At 36.7% G+C, this 15,522-nt stretch overlaps 1 protein-coding gene across 1 annotated transcript in view; it reads right to left on the bottom strand.

The window, feature by feature from the left end:
- RALGAPA2 (Ral GTPase activating protein catalytic subunit alpha 2) overlaps nt 1-15,522 on the bottom strand; it is a 342,879-nt gene that overhangs the window by 252,189 nt on the left and 75,168 nt on the right. The window contains exons 4-7 of the mRNA XM_049774320.1: nt 14,947-15,004; nt 6,338-6,381; nt 2,846-3,023; nt 1,436-1,551 (exon numbers count right to left, since the gene is read on the bottom strand). Coding sequence (XP_049630277.1) covers nt 1,436-1,551; nt 2,846-3,023; nt 6,338-6,381; nt 14,947-15,004 — 396 coding nt within the window. The remainder of the gene's footprint in view (nt 1-1,435; nt 1,552-2,845; nt 3,024-6,337; nt 6,382-14,946; nt 15,005-15,522) is intronic.

Genomic DNA, 15,522 nt, shown 5'->3' with positions numbered 1-15,522 from the left:
TTAGCCTGCTCTTTTTGGCCACTATTGTAAGAAATTTTGGGTGATGTTTTTAATTCTCGTTAAATGGCTACTTATGCCAATTATGTTCTGTTTTTAAGTACTTATTCTAATCCTACCTTGATTTTTATGTGACTTCATTTTATATTTATCTTAATGCCTCCAAATTTCACAGTACTGACAACAAGTAGTTACACAGCAAATTTGATGATAAAGTTGCATAGAAGTCCACAAAGCTCAGTGAACAAAAACAGTTAATACAGAAGGCTCAACTAGGGGCCGGAGTGATAACACAACCATAGGGCATTTGCCTTGCATACAGCCAACCCAGGATGGACCTGAATTCAATTCCCAGCATCCCATGCGGTCTCCCAAGCTTGCCAGGAGCAATTTCTGAACACAGAGCCAGGAATAACCACTGAGCACTGCTGAGTGAGGCTGAAAGAAACAAAACAAAACAAAAACAACCTAAAGGCTCAACTAGCACCAGCCAGCTCAGGAATCCTCAATGGCAATAGCAACATCAATGTGAGGCATAAAAAATGATCACAAATTGGCTTTTATTGATCTATTTTTTTGAAACTACCATTTGTCATTTTTTTGTATCAAGCAATATAAGATGAAATTTTTTGTGCCTGTTGAGGGAGCAGGCTTGGAGAGTGGGTGGGAAACTGGATACATTGTTGGAAGGAAGGTCACAAAGTGATGGAATTGGCATTGGAACACACCAAAAGCCTGAACCAACTGTGTCATAAAAACTTTGTAAGTAAGTGTTTTTAAAAATTTAAAAACAAGGGGCAGAAGAGATAGCGCAGCAGTAGGGCATTTGCCTTGCAAGTGGCCGACCCAGGACCAATGGTGGTTCGATTCCCGGCGTCCCATATGGTCCCCCATGCCTGCCATGAGCAATTTCTGATCATAGAGCCAAATGTAACCCCTGAGTGCTGTCAGGTATGACCCAAAAACAAAACAAAAAAATTAAAAATAGAGCAAGAATCATAAATGATCTATTACAATAAAAAAGTAATTTTAGCTCAGTCTTCATTCAGTGGGTAAAGTTAAGAGAAATGAATATATGACCTAAGTAGGCTTAGGCAATTATACAAGTTTTCATACAATCCTCTCTGGATATTCCATCTATTACTGTTCTGCCTGCAGTCTCTGGGATTACTACCCATCCATTCTGTCTCACTAGAGACCATAGGGTAAAAGGAACTAAAAAGGCAGAAATAGTTTGACAGACATTTATTCACATGAGTACATGCATTATCTTTGCTGAAGTTACCTAACAACTGCACATTATATATATTTAGTGAAATATCCCCCCCAAAAAAAAACAATGAAATATCTACCCTTATAAAATATGATAAGGAGAAAAGAGACTTTCATACTAGGAATAAGTCCATCAATAAATGGATTACCTACAAATTTGACTTACCTGAATAACCATATATTTCAGCAGTACTTGAAGAAAAAAGCATGTTTGGTCCTCAGTGATCTTTTCCCCAGATATGGATGGTAGAAGTGGAGTAATTTCTTCTGGATATATCTTTGCTATAAAGTTAAAAATAAAGTGTATTCTCCTACAACATTTAATTGAGATTTATATGTATCTCTCCACCTATGGAAATTGCTTATGCAGATCTCCATATGATGAGCATAAAACCCTCACCCTGAGCTCCAAAGTCTGCTTTGGCCAGCCCAAGATCAAATTATTGTTGTCAGGTAATAAGTGATATATAGCAATAAGTCAATGATGGTCATAAGCAATTTCCTTAAAAACTCATAGAAAGAAATATCTACTATTCATAACCACTATTCTTAAATGTGCATTAAAATACACAAAATAAATAAATAATTAAATAATAATTAAATAAATAATTAAAATACACAATAAACCTGGGTGAGCAAATCAATTGTTCACTTATAAATCAACTGCAATGGGGATAATAGATAGTAGAGTTTTTTGCTTTGCTTTTAGGTTACTGGGCCAGATCAAACACTGTTCAGGGCTTACTCTTAATTCTGTACTCAGGGATCACTCCTGGCAGGCTTGGGAAACCATATGGGATACCTGGGATCTAATCTAGGCCAGCTGTGTGCAAGACAAGCAAAGCACCCAAACCACTATGCTATGGATCTGGCCCAACAAACAGTAGTTTTAAATGGTGAATTTAAATCTCATTAATATTCACAAAAACATTCAGACATGCCTATGTCTCTACCTCCATGTATGTTTATATCTACTTCATCTCTTTTATTCCTTTTATCCTACTACTTCAGTAAATTTCTCCTTTAAACATCTTATCTAAAATATGCTCCATGAAGAGATGGAGAGATAATACAGAGGTAAGGTGCTATTTTATACATGCCTAATCTGCATTTGATCTCTGGCACCACATATGATCCCTTGAGTATAGCCAGGAGCGAGTGATTCCTTAGTGCAGAGCCAGAAGTAAGCCTTGAGCAATGCGGCCCACGAAAGAAAGGAAGGAAGGAAGGAAGGAAGGAAGGAAGGAAGGAAGGAAGGAAGGAAGGAAGGAAGGAAGGAAGGAAGGAAGGAAGGAAGGAAGGAAGGAAGGAAGGAAGGAAGGAAGGAAGGAAGGAAGGAAGGAAGGAAGGAAGGAAGGAAGGAAGGAAGGAAGGAAGGAAGGAAGGAAGGAAGGAAGACAAATCATTTTTTAAATGTTAATGTTTTTAAAAATCTACTGGGGATATAAGCAGGGATTAATTCTTCAGAACTCATCCATAAAACCAAGACATCCATTTGGGAAAAAAACAAACCACAGAATTCCTCAGGTATTAGCCTTCAAGAATATTAACCAAAATGAAGACAAGGGTTACTCACCATCAGCTACACTTGGGCTAGGATTGATGAGTGTCTCCAGTGTACAGGGGCCTCTGGATGACATGATTGCTGGGAAACCAGGCACAAGGCAAGCAAAGATCAGCACCTGCTCTTCTGCACAGTTTGTCTGAAGTGCTTGAAGCCACAAAAGAAATAGCCTGATTCCTTCACATCTTATCTAAAAACAATCAATGAATGAAATTAAACATTTTTTGTGTTTGTAGAAATACAATAAAAAGTAGCACCCATTCTGAGAAAAAAAAGAGTAGGCAGTTAAAAGTATGGGGGGCAGACAGAGATAATAGAATGAGTAGGTTTCCTCCCTTGCATGTGGCCATTCTGGGCTTGATCATGGGCAACACATATAGACACCTGAGACCTGCCAGGGGTAATCCCTGAGCACAGAGTAAGCTTCAAACATGGCTGAGTTCAGCCCCAAAACAAAGACAATTTTTTAAAAAGTTATTGTTAAGGTACTGCATCAAGTTTTTATTGATCAAGAAGCAAGTTGCAGCAATACAGCACAAGGCTTTAAGAGCTGGATTCTAAAGCTAGTGTGTTCAAACACTGTTTCTGCTTAGCTGTGAGGCCCAAAGAACGATTGAACTTCATCATTTACCCTCTCTAACTCTCAATCTCCTCATCTGCAAAACAGAGATGATAACAGAATTGACCTCAATACAGTTATTAATGTGGGGCCAGAATGATAGCACAGCAGTAGGGGGTTTGCCTTGCATGAGGCTGACCCAGGACCAACCCAGGTTAGATCCCCAGCATCCCATATAGTCTTTAGAGCCTGCCAGGAGTGACTTCTGCAGAACCAGGAGTAACCCCTCTGCATAGCTGGGTGTAGCCCATAAAATGAACAAAAATGCAGTTACAAATGTACATAACTGAAGGAGATATGGGGATGGGAGAGATTAGAACAAGGCAGAAAAAAATGTTTTGTATAACTCCCATAAAATTTAAATTCACCAGGATAGATAGCTTGCTTGGTGACATGAAACCTACATTAATGGACCAGATTCATATTGTACTTCCAGACAAATCCACCAACTCCACCACATCTCAGCACAAACTTTGATTTCAATGCTAACTGTCCCTCCCTCCTTGATCAGGTAAAATAAGTAGTACCATTGCTAAGTGTATTGCAGCAGAAACAAAGCAATATTAATATATAGACATCTAATCAAATTGAATCCTTTTAAGATTATATAAGTATTGGGGCCAGAACGATGGCACAGAAAAGACTGCATTTTCTTTCCACACAGCTGACCCAGGACAGACCCAGGTTCGATCCCCAGCATCCCATGTGGTCCTCCCCCCATCAGCCAAGAGTTATGCCTGAGCTCAGAGCCAGATGACTGAGTGCCACCAGGTGTGACCCCAAATAATAAATAAATAAATAAAGTGAAATTGGTGGTGGGAATATTGCACTGGTGACAGGGAGTATTTTGTTTATGACTGAAACCCAACTACAATCATGCTTGTAATAATGGTGCTTTATTATTTTATATATTAAAAAAATAATAAAATAAAATAAAATACAGTACATGTTTCCATAATGGTAGAAGGAGTAAATAAGAAATTCTGGATGTGTTAGACATAATATAGAATTATATGATTATTAAAGTTTCTAACATACTATTGAATATACTTATGAAAATGAAAGCTATTTTGTGATATTTTTCTTGACATTTTTGTTTTAATCACAATTGTTACAGAAGATAGGACATATAGCAGGTACTTAATCTTGGCTAAGTAGGAAAAGGATAAGAAATTTTGAAAAGAACTTTAATCAATTAAAATATTTATGATTTTTAAAGTTTAAAAACATAAAAAATAGGGGCTGGCGAGATAGTATGGAAGTAAGGAGTTTGCCTTCCATGCAGAAGGATAGTGGTTTGACTCCTGGGATACCATATGGTCCCCCATGCCTACAAGGGGAGATTTCTGAGCATAGAGCCAGGAGTAACCTCTGAGCACTGCCGGGTGTGACCCCAAAAAACCCATAAAAAATAAGTGTATTTTCTGTCATTATTTTCAATAAATATTAAATAAAATAAAATATTTTAAAGGATTATATAAGTATAAAATTCTATAAGAGGAAAATTTTTATGAAATTCTATCACAAGCCTCCAGTCTTTAGGTCAACTATATTTAAGACCAATACATGAGAGAACGACTTTATCAATTTTAACTATGTTATTCCATTAAAATTGAACAGACAATATGTTTTCTGTTTTGAATCTATGAATACTTGGGTTCTCTTTTTTTTTTTTCAAAGGAAAGATAACATATCAATCTGTAAGTGGCTATGATTGTTTAAACTGGCATAAAACAAAACATAAAATAGTACTAACTTATTAAAGTATATACCCAATTTAGCTACAAAGGAATTATCATCTATAAAATACAAATCCCAGGTTAGCTGCTTATGGTATTGTTTAGAATCTTCTTATTCAAGGACTAAATGTAATATATGTCACCATAAAATTTATTATTATTATTATTATTATTATTATTATTATTATTATTATTTTCGCATTTAGACCTTACCCAGTGGTGTTCAGGGTTTACTCCTGACTCTACACTCAGGGGTCACTCTTGGCAGGGTGGTGAAACCATATGTGATCTCAACCTGATATGGAATCCAGGTTGGCCATATGCAAGGCAAGCACCCTACCTGGTGTACGGTGTACTATTGCTATAGCTCCCCCTCAAAACAAACAACAAAAAAAACTATTATTGTTATAAAATAAAGACAAATTCGGGGCCAGAGAGATAGCATGGAGGTAAGGCGTTTGCCTTTCATGCAGAAGGTCATCGGTTCGAATCCCGGCATCCCATATGGTCCTCCGTGCCTGCCAGGGGCAATTTCTGAGCATGGAGCCAGGAGTAACCCCTGAGCACTGCTGGGTGTGACCCAAAACCACAAAAACAAAAACAAAAACAAAAACAAAAAAAGACAAATTCAATCTAAATTACTAGATCAAACTGCTGCAAAAACACATATTTTCTAAAGCAGGATTCTGCTGCTCATTTCCACAATGGTTCTCAAAAATAGCAAAAAAAAAAAAAACTAGCAACTTAAAGACAAAATTTAATTTTAACCAAAAAAAAAAAAAAAAACCCCACAAAAGATTATCAAAGTGAATAGAATCAGGTACATAAGTGCAGCAGCACAGAGAGAAACTGTTTCACCCTTCTCTTTCCCAATGATTAAAATGGAGCTGACAGTAACCTTATTAAAGCAAAATCAAAATCAGAGCTCAGATTCCAAACCCCAAACCCAAGCTACTCTCTTCTGATATTAAAATGATATTTAGAATAAATTGCAATGTAAAAACAAAATTAAGAATTTTTAGTATAATTTATTGATGAAAACTTAAAACTATCAAGTGGTTTTAAAGATTTTTTTCAAAATGGACAGATTTTGACATTAATAAATTTAAAATAATAAAAAGTTCTATTTTTATCTAAAGCAAATACCTTAATAGAATTTCCAGTATGTAAAAGCTTCTTTAATGTTGATCCTAAAAATTTAAAATAATTGATTAAAAAATGAAATATACACACATGTTTGATATATTTTTAAAAGACCAGTTTGAGGTAAAAACATAGTTATGACAAATGGTTTAATTTTTTAAATAAAGGAAAGGAGGTTGGCCTTCGGAATCAAAGCACTATAAGAGAAGAAATATTTTTGAGACAAAATTTCTATAATTATGAACCTCTTAAAAAAATTTAAAGAGTAAAATTGACTGATATTAAGATAACCCAGAAGCCTACAAAGGATCATATGCATATATCTCCTGTCATGAGCAAAAGTAATGGTGTTATCTCATTAAACCTAAGCTTATACAAATGATAAAATTATAGATGATAATGTATAAATATATAAAATTATACTTTTACAAGAACATTTTACAAATAGGATATCAAGTTTCTCTTCTTGCAATGTTAAATCAACTTCTGATGTCAATTAATTAATTAGTAAATACTCTAGCAGAATTTTTTAGTCACTGTAAAGTAAAATGAATCAAGATTTATTCAGAATAATACCAGTCAACTGCAAAAACTGTGGGTGCTGCAGCCCACAACAATGAGAGAATTCACATAAGCACATTGCCAATTACTCTATAAATGTGTTCGTGTCTTCCATATGGAAAGTGTTATGGCTCCAAATCAATATCATGCATACCCTAAAGCATATCTTAACTTCAAATATAAAAATATACTGACATCTTAGGCAAGAAAACCTAACTCTCAGTCTCATTTTTTAGAAAAAAATTTCCTAACTACAAAAATGTCCTAAATAGGAGCCAGAAAGATAGTACAGCAGTAGAGTGTTTACCTTGCAAACAGCCAATGCAAGATGGATCCGGGTTCAAGTCCCAGTATCCCAGACAGTCCCCCCAAGCATGCTAGAAGAGATTTCTGAGTGAAGAAGAAGGAGCAACCCCTGAGCACCGCTGGGTATGCCCCCCCCCAAAAAAAAAGTCCTAAAAATTATATGTGTCAAGATTGAATATCAAATCACAATGATTCCACATCTATACACACAAATCTACTTATCTATATAATTTTAAGGGGCCTTGGGGGACCACCTAGCAGTACTCAGGAGCTACCCCTGAATCACTGCATAATGGTCACTTTTCTATTACTCTAAAGGACAGCACACCAGGTGTAAAACACAACTGAAATATAAATAACGAAGGTAAGCTTCATGCCTACTACAGGGTAATAGAATCCTGCCAGGTAGTTATAGGATCTGTCCTCTCTTGCTTTTCACTTCACTCCTACTTTACTCTTTCATCCCTCCCTGCTCTCTCTGCCAGCTTTGGTACCCTGGGTATTTTTTAAGATGCTTCACTTAATTGGTCTCTGATGAAGCTGCCACCTGTTCTCATCTCTGACAAATCATTCCCTTTTGAGAGAATCATTTCACCAAATCATGATGGGATAATGGTCTAGACAGTAATTTCACATCTGTATAAACATGTATTTCCCTCCTACGCACAGTCTAATCATTTCCCATGTGGGAATCATGTGGTATCAGAGAAAATAGGGCTTCAGCCTACTGAGTTATCTCTTCATTCCAGCAACATATTGCAAAGTGATCTTCTATTAATAAAGAGAACCAAGAATCAGGGATGTGACTTGATTGTATACATGTCCTGTACAGTGCGGCTCTGGGTACAATCTCTCCACATAGTAATAACAACAACAAATAAGAGATGACAGAAAGGGAGGAGACAGAAGAAGAGGAAAATACATGTGGGTAGTACATGTTTGCCAGCTAAATGCATATATTTTGAGAATTAATTAACAAGAACAAAACTACTGGCTATCTAATAGATGCTGACAGATTCTTTTCTAGCTAATGGTGGAGCTCAGTAGAAATATTCCAGGTATGACTTGGTTATAGCACTAAATCACTAAGGATTTAAGATTGAGTAAAGAAAGTTAAAGTGCTTTCCACTCTCCAATTCTCAACTTGCACACAGTAATTGGTCCAGAGCCAGCTTTTATTGGGCAGAGCTCTATCTCAGCTAAGTACCAGTGTTCTTAGGTCTTTTTTTATCTACAACTTTCCTCAACCTGGCACCTTGTCCCTACCTTTATGTGTGTTCTTGGACAAAGTCTGTTGTGCCTCAGTTTAAGAGCTGCTTCATTACAGCCATCAGAGCCTCATAATGATTGCTGGAGCAAATAGCCACTTCAGCTTCCAGATGACATGGAATAAAGTATGTACAGATAGTTCTTTTCTCAGGCATCTGGTAAATCCAACATCTTGCAACACATTCTTGGAAACACTTTCCCCTGGTCATCTTTTGTGACTGCTGGGACAATGTAGTCCTCCCCTTTCTAGGAACAGATCCAAGTTTTATTTTTTTCTTGGTTTTGGCCTAACTATGATTTCATGTATTAACACTTTCAACACATAGGAGAGGAAAACACATATTAAAAGGATAAAAATTACCAAAGATATGTAGAACATCTGTCAAAAGTCCCCAACTTAAAAAAAAACTAGTAATTTATAGCAGTGGCAAAAGAAAATTTTACATGTTTCATTTATTCCATCTGTTATTTTAAGAAACTCTTGCATATGTAAAGCTAATTTAATAATAAATGAAATTCAGAATTTAAATTGCTAGGATTCACATTTATGTTCATTGTATACTTACAAAGCTAGCCCTAGTAATATAAATATGCCATAGTTTTCTCATCTGTAAAATGATACAAGTGCACTCTAAGAGAAATACTAATGAGGTTTAAATCGCTAATAAAATTTACATGTACTGCTAATAAAATTTAAGCATACATATATGTTTAAAGATGTTTATAAAATATGGAAAACATTTCACACTATAAAACAGTAATAACTTCTCTAACAGACTCTTTTAAAATAAGAACATTAGAAAGAAAAAGGTGTGCAATAGGGCATATATCAAAGATTTCCACAGAAGCTTGAGATGTGAGACATGAGAACCTAGCCTGGACCTTACAGTATTTCCTAAAGCCCTGAATTCACAAAGATTTATATTCTAATTTTGTACTATTAACTTTTGGCTTCAATTTAAGAAAAGTTTATCTGTTTATATTTGCTTGAATTTTAATAAGGCTTCAATATAACAAGATAACACCATCCCTCTTCTTTTACATGCCTCCTCAACTCTATTGGAAGCCACTTTATTGACATATGTAAAAAGATAAAGAAAAAATGAACACATAGATGAAATTTAATTAGTTGGAATGATTCTACTGATCATTTTAGTTTAACAATAAATATCCTAACAATGTAAGTTATTACTTTGGGATTAGGTTTAAAATAGAGTGGCTCTTTGCCCTTTCTGCGCTGCTGGGCACTCTGGCTTTTGGGCCTCTGTGTTCTGGTCTTTGACCAGCATGAAGCCCAAAGGGAAGATGGCTAACAGGAGATAATATGCAGGGCTAGCAAAGTATTGCTGTGCTTGAAAGGTTATGAGTAGGCCACACACATGTGGTGGATAGGGCATGAATAAAGTTGTTGCTTCCTGATGCCTGCTGTGAGTGAGTGATTTCGCCTTTCACCTGGGCCTGGGACCCGCCGGCTGGATGGGGTTGTGGAGCCACGTGGCCTGGGATGCCATCCACCACCATCCAGCCCCATCGTTATTTATTTAATGCAAGAAAAAATGGCGCCCGAACTTTGACCTGAATCCTGGACCCAAGAAAACAGTGATGATGGTGAGATTTCTGCTTTTCAGTTTAATTTTGGCTCTTTTCAGGTGCACTGAGCCCAAAACCCTGGGCCACGTGTAACAATTTTCAAAGATGGCCGACACCCCATCTGGGGGCTCAAAGGCCATTGAAACAAGGGAGGTGGAAGCTTGCATCACCTCCAGCCCAGGCCCAGGCCTAGGACTAAGACTTCGTTATAATAAACAAAAACCTCGGCCTCCACAAACACTTATTAAAAGTCTAAATTGGAAACGGAGGAGAAAAAAGACTATATTGAAAGCGGACTGATTTTCTGAGAACAACCTTCTGCTTGAATTTGGATTTCGACTTTGAAAACTTCGGACTGGACTTTTACAACTCTGGACATCCAAAAGCGCCCTGTGAGGTGTGGCCGAAAACTTGCTTGCTAAGTGCCGCCCGGAGGGGAAAAGCGGCGAAAAGCTCCTACTTAGCCCTGAAGCGGCTTGGCTCGGCTGGGCTCAGCTCTGCTCCAGAAAAGCGGCGAGCCTGGGATCCACCCTCCAAATCACAAAGGTGAAACAGCGCAAGCGAAACCGGCCTGCACAAAGTTTACAGAAGCCACATGGTGAGATCAGCATGGGACAAATTAATCATCTGGACTTACGATTTTAAGTGTAGGGACTAAGCGGGTAGTCATATATTTTACTCATAGTTGGTGATGGGATAAGTTTTAGTGAGTTAGTGGTTTTAAAAAAAATAGGGAGGTAAAACAGCTTAGCCCATTTAACATCTAATTTCTAACCGCCTGCATCTTTGTCTTAAGTCATTTTCTTTATAATTTAACTGTTTTGTTTTCCAGTTAATATTTTCAATTGCAAAATGAAAAAAAAATAGAGTGAAGGTTTTAGGGAAGAAGATGTAGTACAAAGAAAGGTATTGTTTGGCAAGTGGCTGGTGCAGGTTCAATCCACAGCATCCCATCTGGTCCACCAAGTACTGCCAAAAGTGATCTGTGAGCACAAAGGTAAAAGGAAGAGGAGAAAGAAAAGGAAAACAAAGAGTAGAGAAGAGAAGATGGAGAAAATTGAAGAGAAATTTTTAAAAAATGAAGAGAAAGTTACATTAGGAACTCGGTGCTGAAAGGGAAGAAAGTGATATGCAAGGCACCCCTCCATTAACAATAGTGCAAACCAGTGTCAAAAAGGAAAGAGAGTGAGAGAGTGAGAGAGGGAGAGAGGAAGGGAGAGAGGGAGAGAGGAAGAGAGAGAAAGAAAGAAAGAAAGAGAAAGAGAGAGAGAGAGAGAGAAGCAAAGTGCCTGCCCTAGAGACAGGCAGGGGGGGAAATGGTAGATGACAGTAGCAAAAAGGATGTACTGTTGAAGGATGTCATACACTGTATGACAGAACCCCAAAAATGAACAATTTTTAACCATAGTGCCTAAGTAAAGCAATCAAAAAAATCAAGGGGGCAACAAACTAAAGAAGAAATACTGCCAATCTTTTTCAAGCTCTATCAGTAAACAAAAATAACTCACAAAATAGTCTCTATGAAGCAAAGATTACCCTGATTGATACAAAAAGTAGACAAGGGATGGCATAAAGAAATGGAGAATTGTAGGCAAATATCCCTGATGAAGATAGTTGTTCCTTAACAAAAATAGTTGCAAATAGAATCCAACAATTCATCAAAAAGATTGTATACCGGGGCCGGAGTGGTGGCACAGTGGTAGGGCGTTTGGCTTACAAGCGGCTGACCTAGGATGGACAGCGGTTCAATCCCCCTATGTCCCATATGGTTCCCCAAGCCAGGAGTGTATATCTGAGTGTATATCCAGGAATAACCCTTGAGCATCACCAGATGTGGCCCAAAAGCCAAAAAAGAAACAAACAAACAAAAAAATAGATTGTATACCATGATCAAGTAGAATTCATTCCTGGAATGTAAGGATGGTTTTACAGAACAAAGAATTCAGACTTCTTTCTAAAGCCATGTACAAAAGTCAAATTAACATGAATTAAAGACCTAATATCAAACCAGAATCCATTAAATACATAGAAGAAAATACTGGCTGAACTCTCCATGACGTTGAAGTTAAGAGTCATTTTTGATGATGAAATGCCATTGACCAAACAAGTGGAAGCAATAATAAATAAATAGGGCTACATTAAATTAAGAAGCTTATGTACTTCAGAGCCAAAACCATGCCCATAATGCAATCGCTATGTCTGCAACCAGCCAGCTATACACTCACTCTTTTCTCAAAAGAGATGTAAACCATGCCCTGAAAAATCATGTGTACACTACCCATGAAGCTGAAAGCTGGCAATCACGGGCGGATAAAGTAGCCCACACTCCCAGTTCTACTGAAGCCATGCCTGCTGCACCCATCAACCACAATCGCCACTATGCTTCAGGCCTTGCTTCATCACTCCTTTAAGACTCTGAACAAATATCATTCTAACCTAAACTCCAAATATGCCAGTATTTGGGCTGACATCACAGGGACTTTTTTGGAGTGAGTGCAGACACTTTCTCCTACTTTCTCATACTTCAGAAGACATGACAGCTGAAAATACACCCCACAAAAGCCACAGTATCAGCAATAGTGCTTGGAATTCATGGAAGCCATGTTCTCTCCTAAATACATATCACTCAAATCCCCCTCAATTTTTTTGAGTAAAAACTATTTTTAGGGCTGCTGATAGTACAATAGGTAGGGTTACTGCTTGCATCTGCAAGACCTGGATTCAATCCCCAGTATCCCATATGGTCTCCTGAACCCAACCAGAAGTGATCCCTGAATGCACAGCCAGATATAAGCCCTGAGCACCGCGAAGTATGCCCAAATTAAATTAAATTAAAAATTTTAAAAACTGTTTTTCTTCCAAAATTAAATATACAAGCAAACTCTAAGCCTCATTAATTAAGCTGAAATGTTACCAATGACTCAAAAACATTTGATGTAAGTTAAAAATCCAAGTGTTATCCTTCTTTAGTGAAGCAAGATAGTTTTTATTGAATAAAATTAATTTATTAAAAAGGTATGAGTGAAGAGAAAGAGAGAAAATACATATTCAAGAGAGAATATTGGCTTCTCCATGGTGGAAAAGCATAGAGAAATATGTGTTCAAGGGAGAATATGGACTTTGAAGAGAATGATGGTAAGCAAAGAGAAATAAAGAGATACATGTTCAGGAGAACAGAGGCTTGAAAAGCAAGCTCCAGGTGCTGTCTTAATAAAATTATTTACTCAATTCAATAGATACAGTAATTATATATATGCATTCCTAAATATTTATAATTTTTAATAATTAAGCTTATATTTTTAACACTTTTAACATAATCCTAAATTAGATTCAGGATCTAAATTTTTTACTTCACTGACCATCCTGTAGTTTCAGGTTCCATGTCTCTTATGTAGTTCCATGTCTCTTATGTCTTAATCTTCCATCTAAAATGTCCCTTCCACAATTTTAAAATTAATCTTTCAAGTCTCAGACTGAAATGCTCTCTCTCAGGCAGTCATCTTTAATTACTCTACACAGAGTTGATTAACTTACTTAATAATAACTATTATATGGGGCTGGAGCAATAGCACAGCGGTAGGGCACTTGCTTTGCACGCAACTGACCCAGGACAGACCTGGGTTAGATACCTGGCATCCCATATGGTCCCCCGAGCCAGGATTGATTTCTGTGCACATAGCCAGGAGTAACCCCCTGAGCATCACCAGGTGTGGCCCAAAAACAAAAAATAATAATAACAACTATTATGCTATAAATTTTTCTCATTTGAACCCATCCAGGACAACTGGTTTGTAATATACAAGGATAGTGAGCTATTCTCCCAAACTGCACACAACTATCTCTGCTAACACTTGAATTAATAAATAATTAACATTCTACTTAAAGGTTGTACTTTCCTTATATCTGATCATGTGGTAAAAAAAAGCAAATTATTCAATAGTCAGAGTCTTCTAAAGCAGAAGGATTAATCCAAACACTCATTAAAATAAGGTAAAATTCACAATCATCAACATAAATTGTTCTGTTATACAATGAATATTAATTCTGCTAGTAGTCAAGAGTTGAACAAGGTAGCCATAGTAACTTGCTTGGACAATTTCTCTCTTCCTGTAACATCTGAAAGCATTTAAATAGAATAATTTTCAATAATAAAGACTTGAAGTATAAGCTATTTTTCTAAGGACAATGCAAAATTTATTTAAAGAAAAATACTCGGGGCTGGAGAGATAGCATGGAGGTAAGATGTTTGCCTTTCATGCCGGAGGTCATCGGTTCAAATCCCAGCATCCCATATGGTCCCCCATGCCTGCCAGGAGCAATTTCTGAGCCTGGAGCCAGGAATAACCCCTGAGCACTGCCGAGTGTGACCCAAAAACCACAAAAAAAAAAAAAAAAGAAAAGAAAAAAAAGAAAAATACTCAAGATCAGTGGTGCTTCTCAATGAGTATCCAGAATATGCTAACTGGACTACACGTGAAAATCACATAAATGGGGAGCACAGTACCCAACAGTAGGACAGAGGAGAAAAGAAAAAGTTGGAGGGGGCCACAGTTAGTTTGAGAAACTCTACTCTAAATCAATGTTTCTCAAACTTCATGTGGATAGGAATTGCTTGGAACTCTCGCTAAAAGTCAATGTGTGATTTGGTAGTCTGAATGGCCCCAAATTATTTTCTTATGAGCTCTAAGGTAAGCCTGATACTGCTGTCACTTGAACTATAAGGAACAATTTCAAAACCAGATATCTATTTGCCTTCCAAGTTTATGTTGTAGTTATCTCAACTTTAATTAAATGTGTTAAATTCCTTTCTAAAACATTATACTCATATAAAATTATTGGAATATTCAATTGGAAAAAATATATAATAATTAAAAATATAGTCTTACCTATACTCTGATAATGCCATTTAAAGAAAATTCGCTCAGGTAGAAATTGCAGTATTTTCTAAAAGACAAAAAAAAATCATAAATTACACTCACACATTTTCATGACCAAGTCATATAAAATTACTATAAATACATAATTCAAGAAAGCATAAAACTAAAATGGTAACTTCATCTCAAATAAACTATAGGTTTTGAAAACATAACAAGAGAAAAACTTTTCAAATGCCCATTCCCCACATTTCTTTTTTTCCCTTATAGACTTCCCATTTCTATTATATCATTATTAATCTCTTGTCATGGAACAGAGTTTTGAAAAAAAAGTGTACTACAAGAGGTGAGACTGTAAATATTCATGGATAATAAATTAAAATTAGTGGCAAAAATATCTTGAATTATATAGATAAGAATACATTTTAGTACTGCATCAGAACATAAAGAATGCATTCATGGGGCACAGGAATTTGACTAAGTAGCTAAGCAACTGCCTCGCAGGTAGGAGGCCACGAGTATTATTCCTATATGTCCTCACAGGCTGAGTGAAACTCTAGTGGCAGTGGCAGTGCCATTTATAACCTA

Source organism: Suncus etruscus, chromosome 6 (genome assembly GCF_024139225.1).
Source record: "Suncus etruscus isolate mSunEtr1 chromosome 6, mSunEtr1.pri.cur, whole genome shotgun sequence".
NCBI lineage: Eukaryota > Metazoa > Chordata > Mammalia > Eulipotyphla > Soricidae > Suncus > Suncus etruscus.
This window is presented reverse-complemented; position numbering and strand designations above follow the sequence as displayed.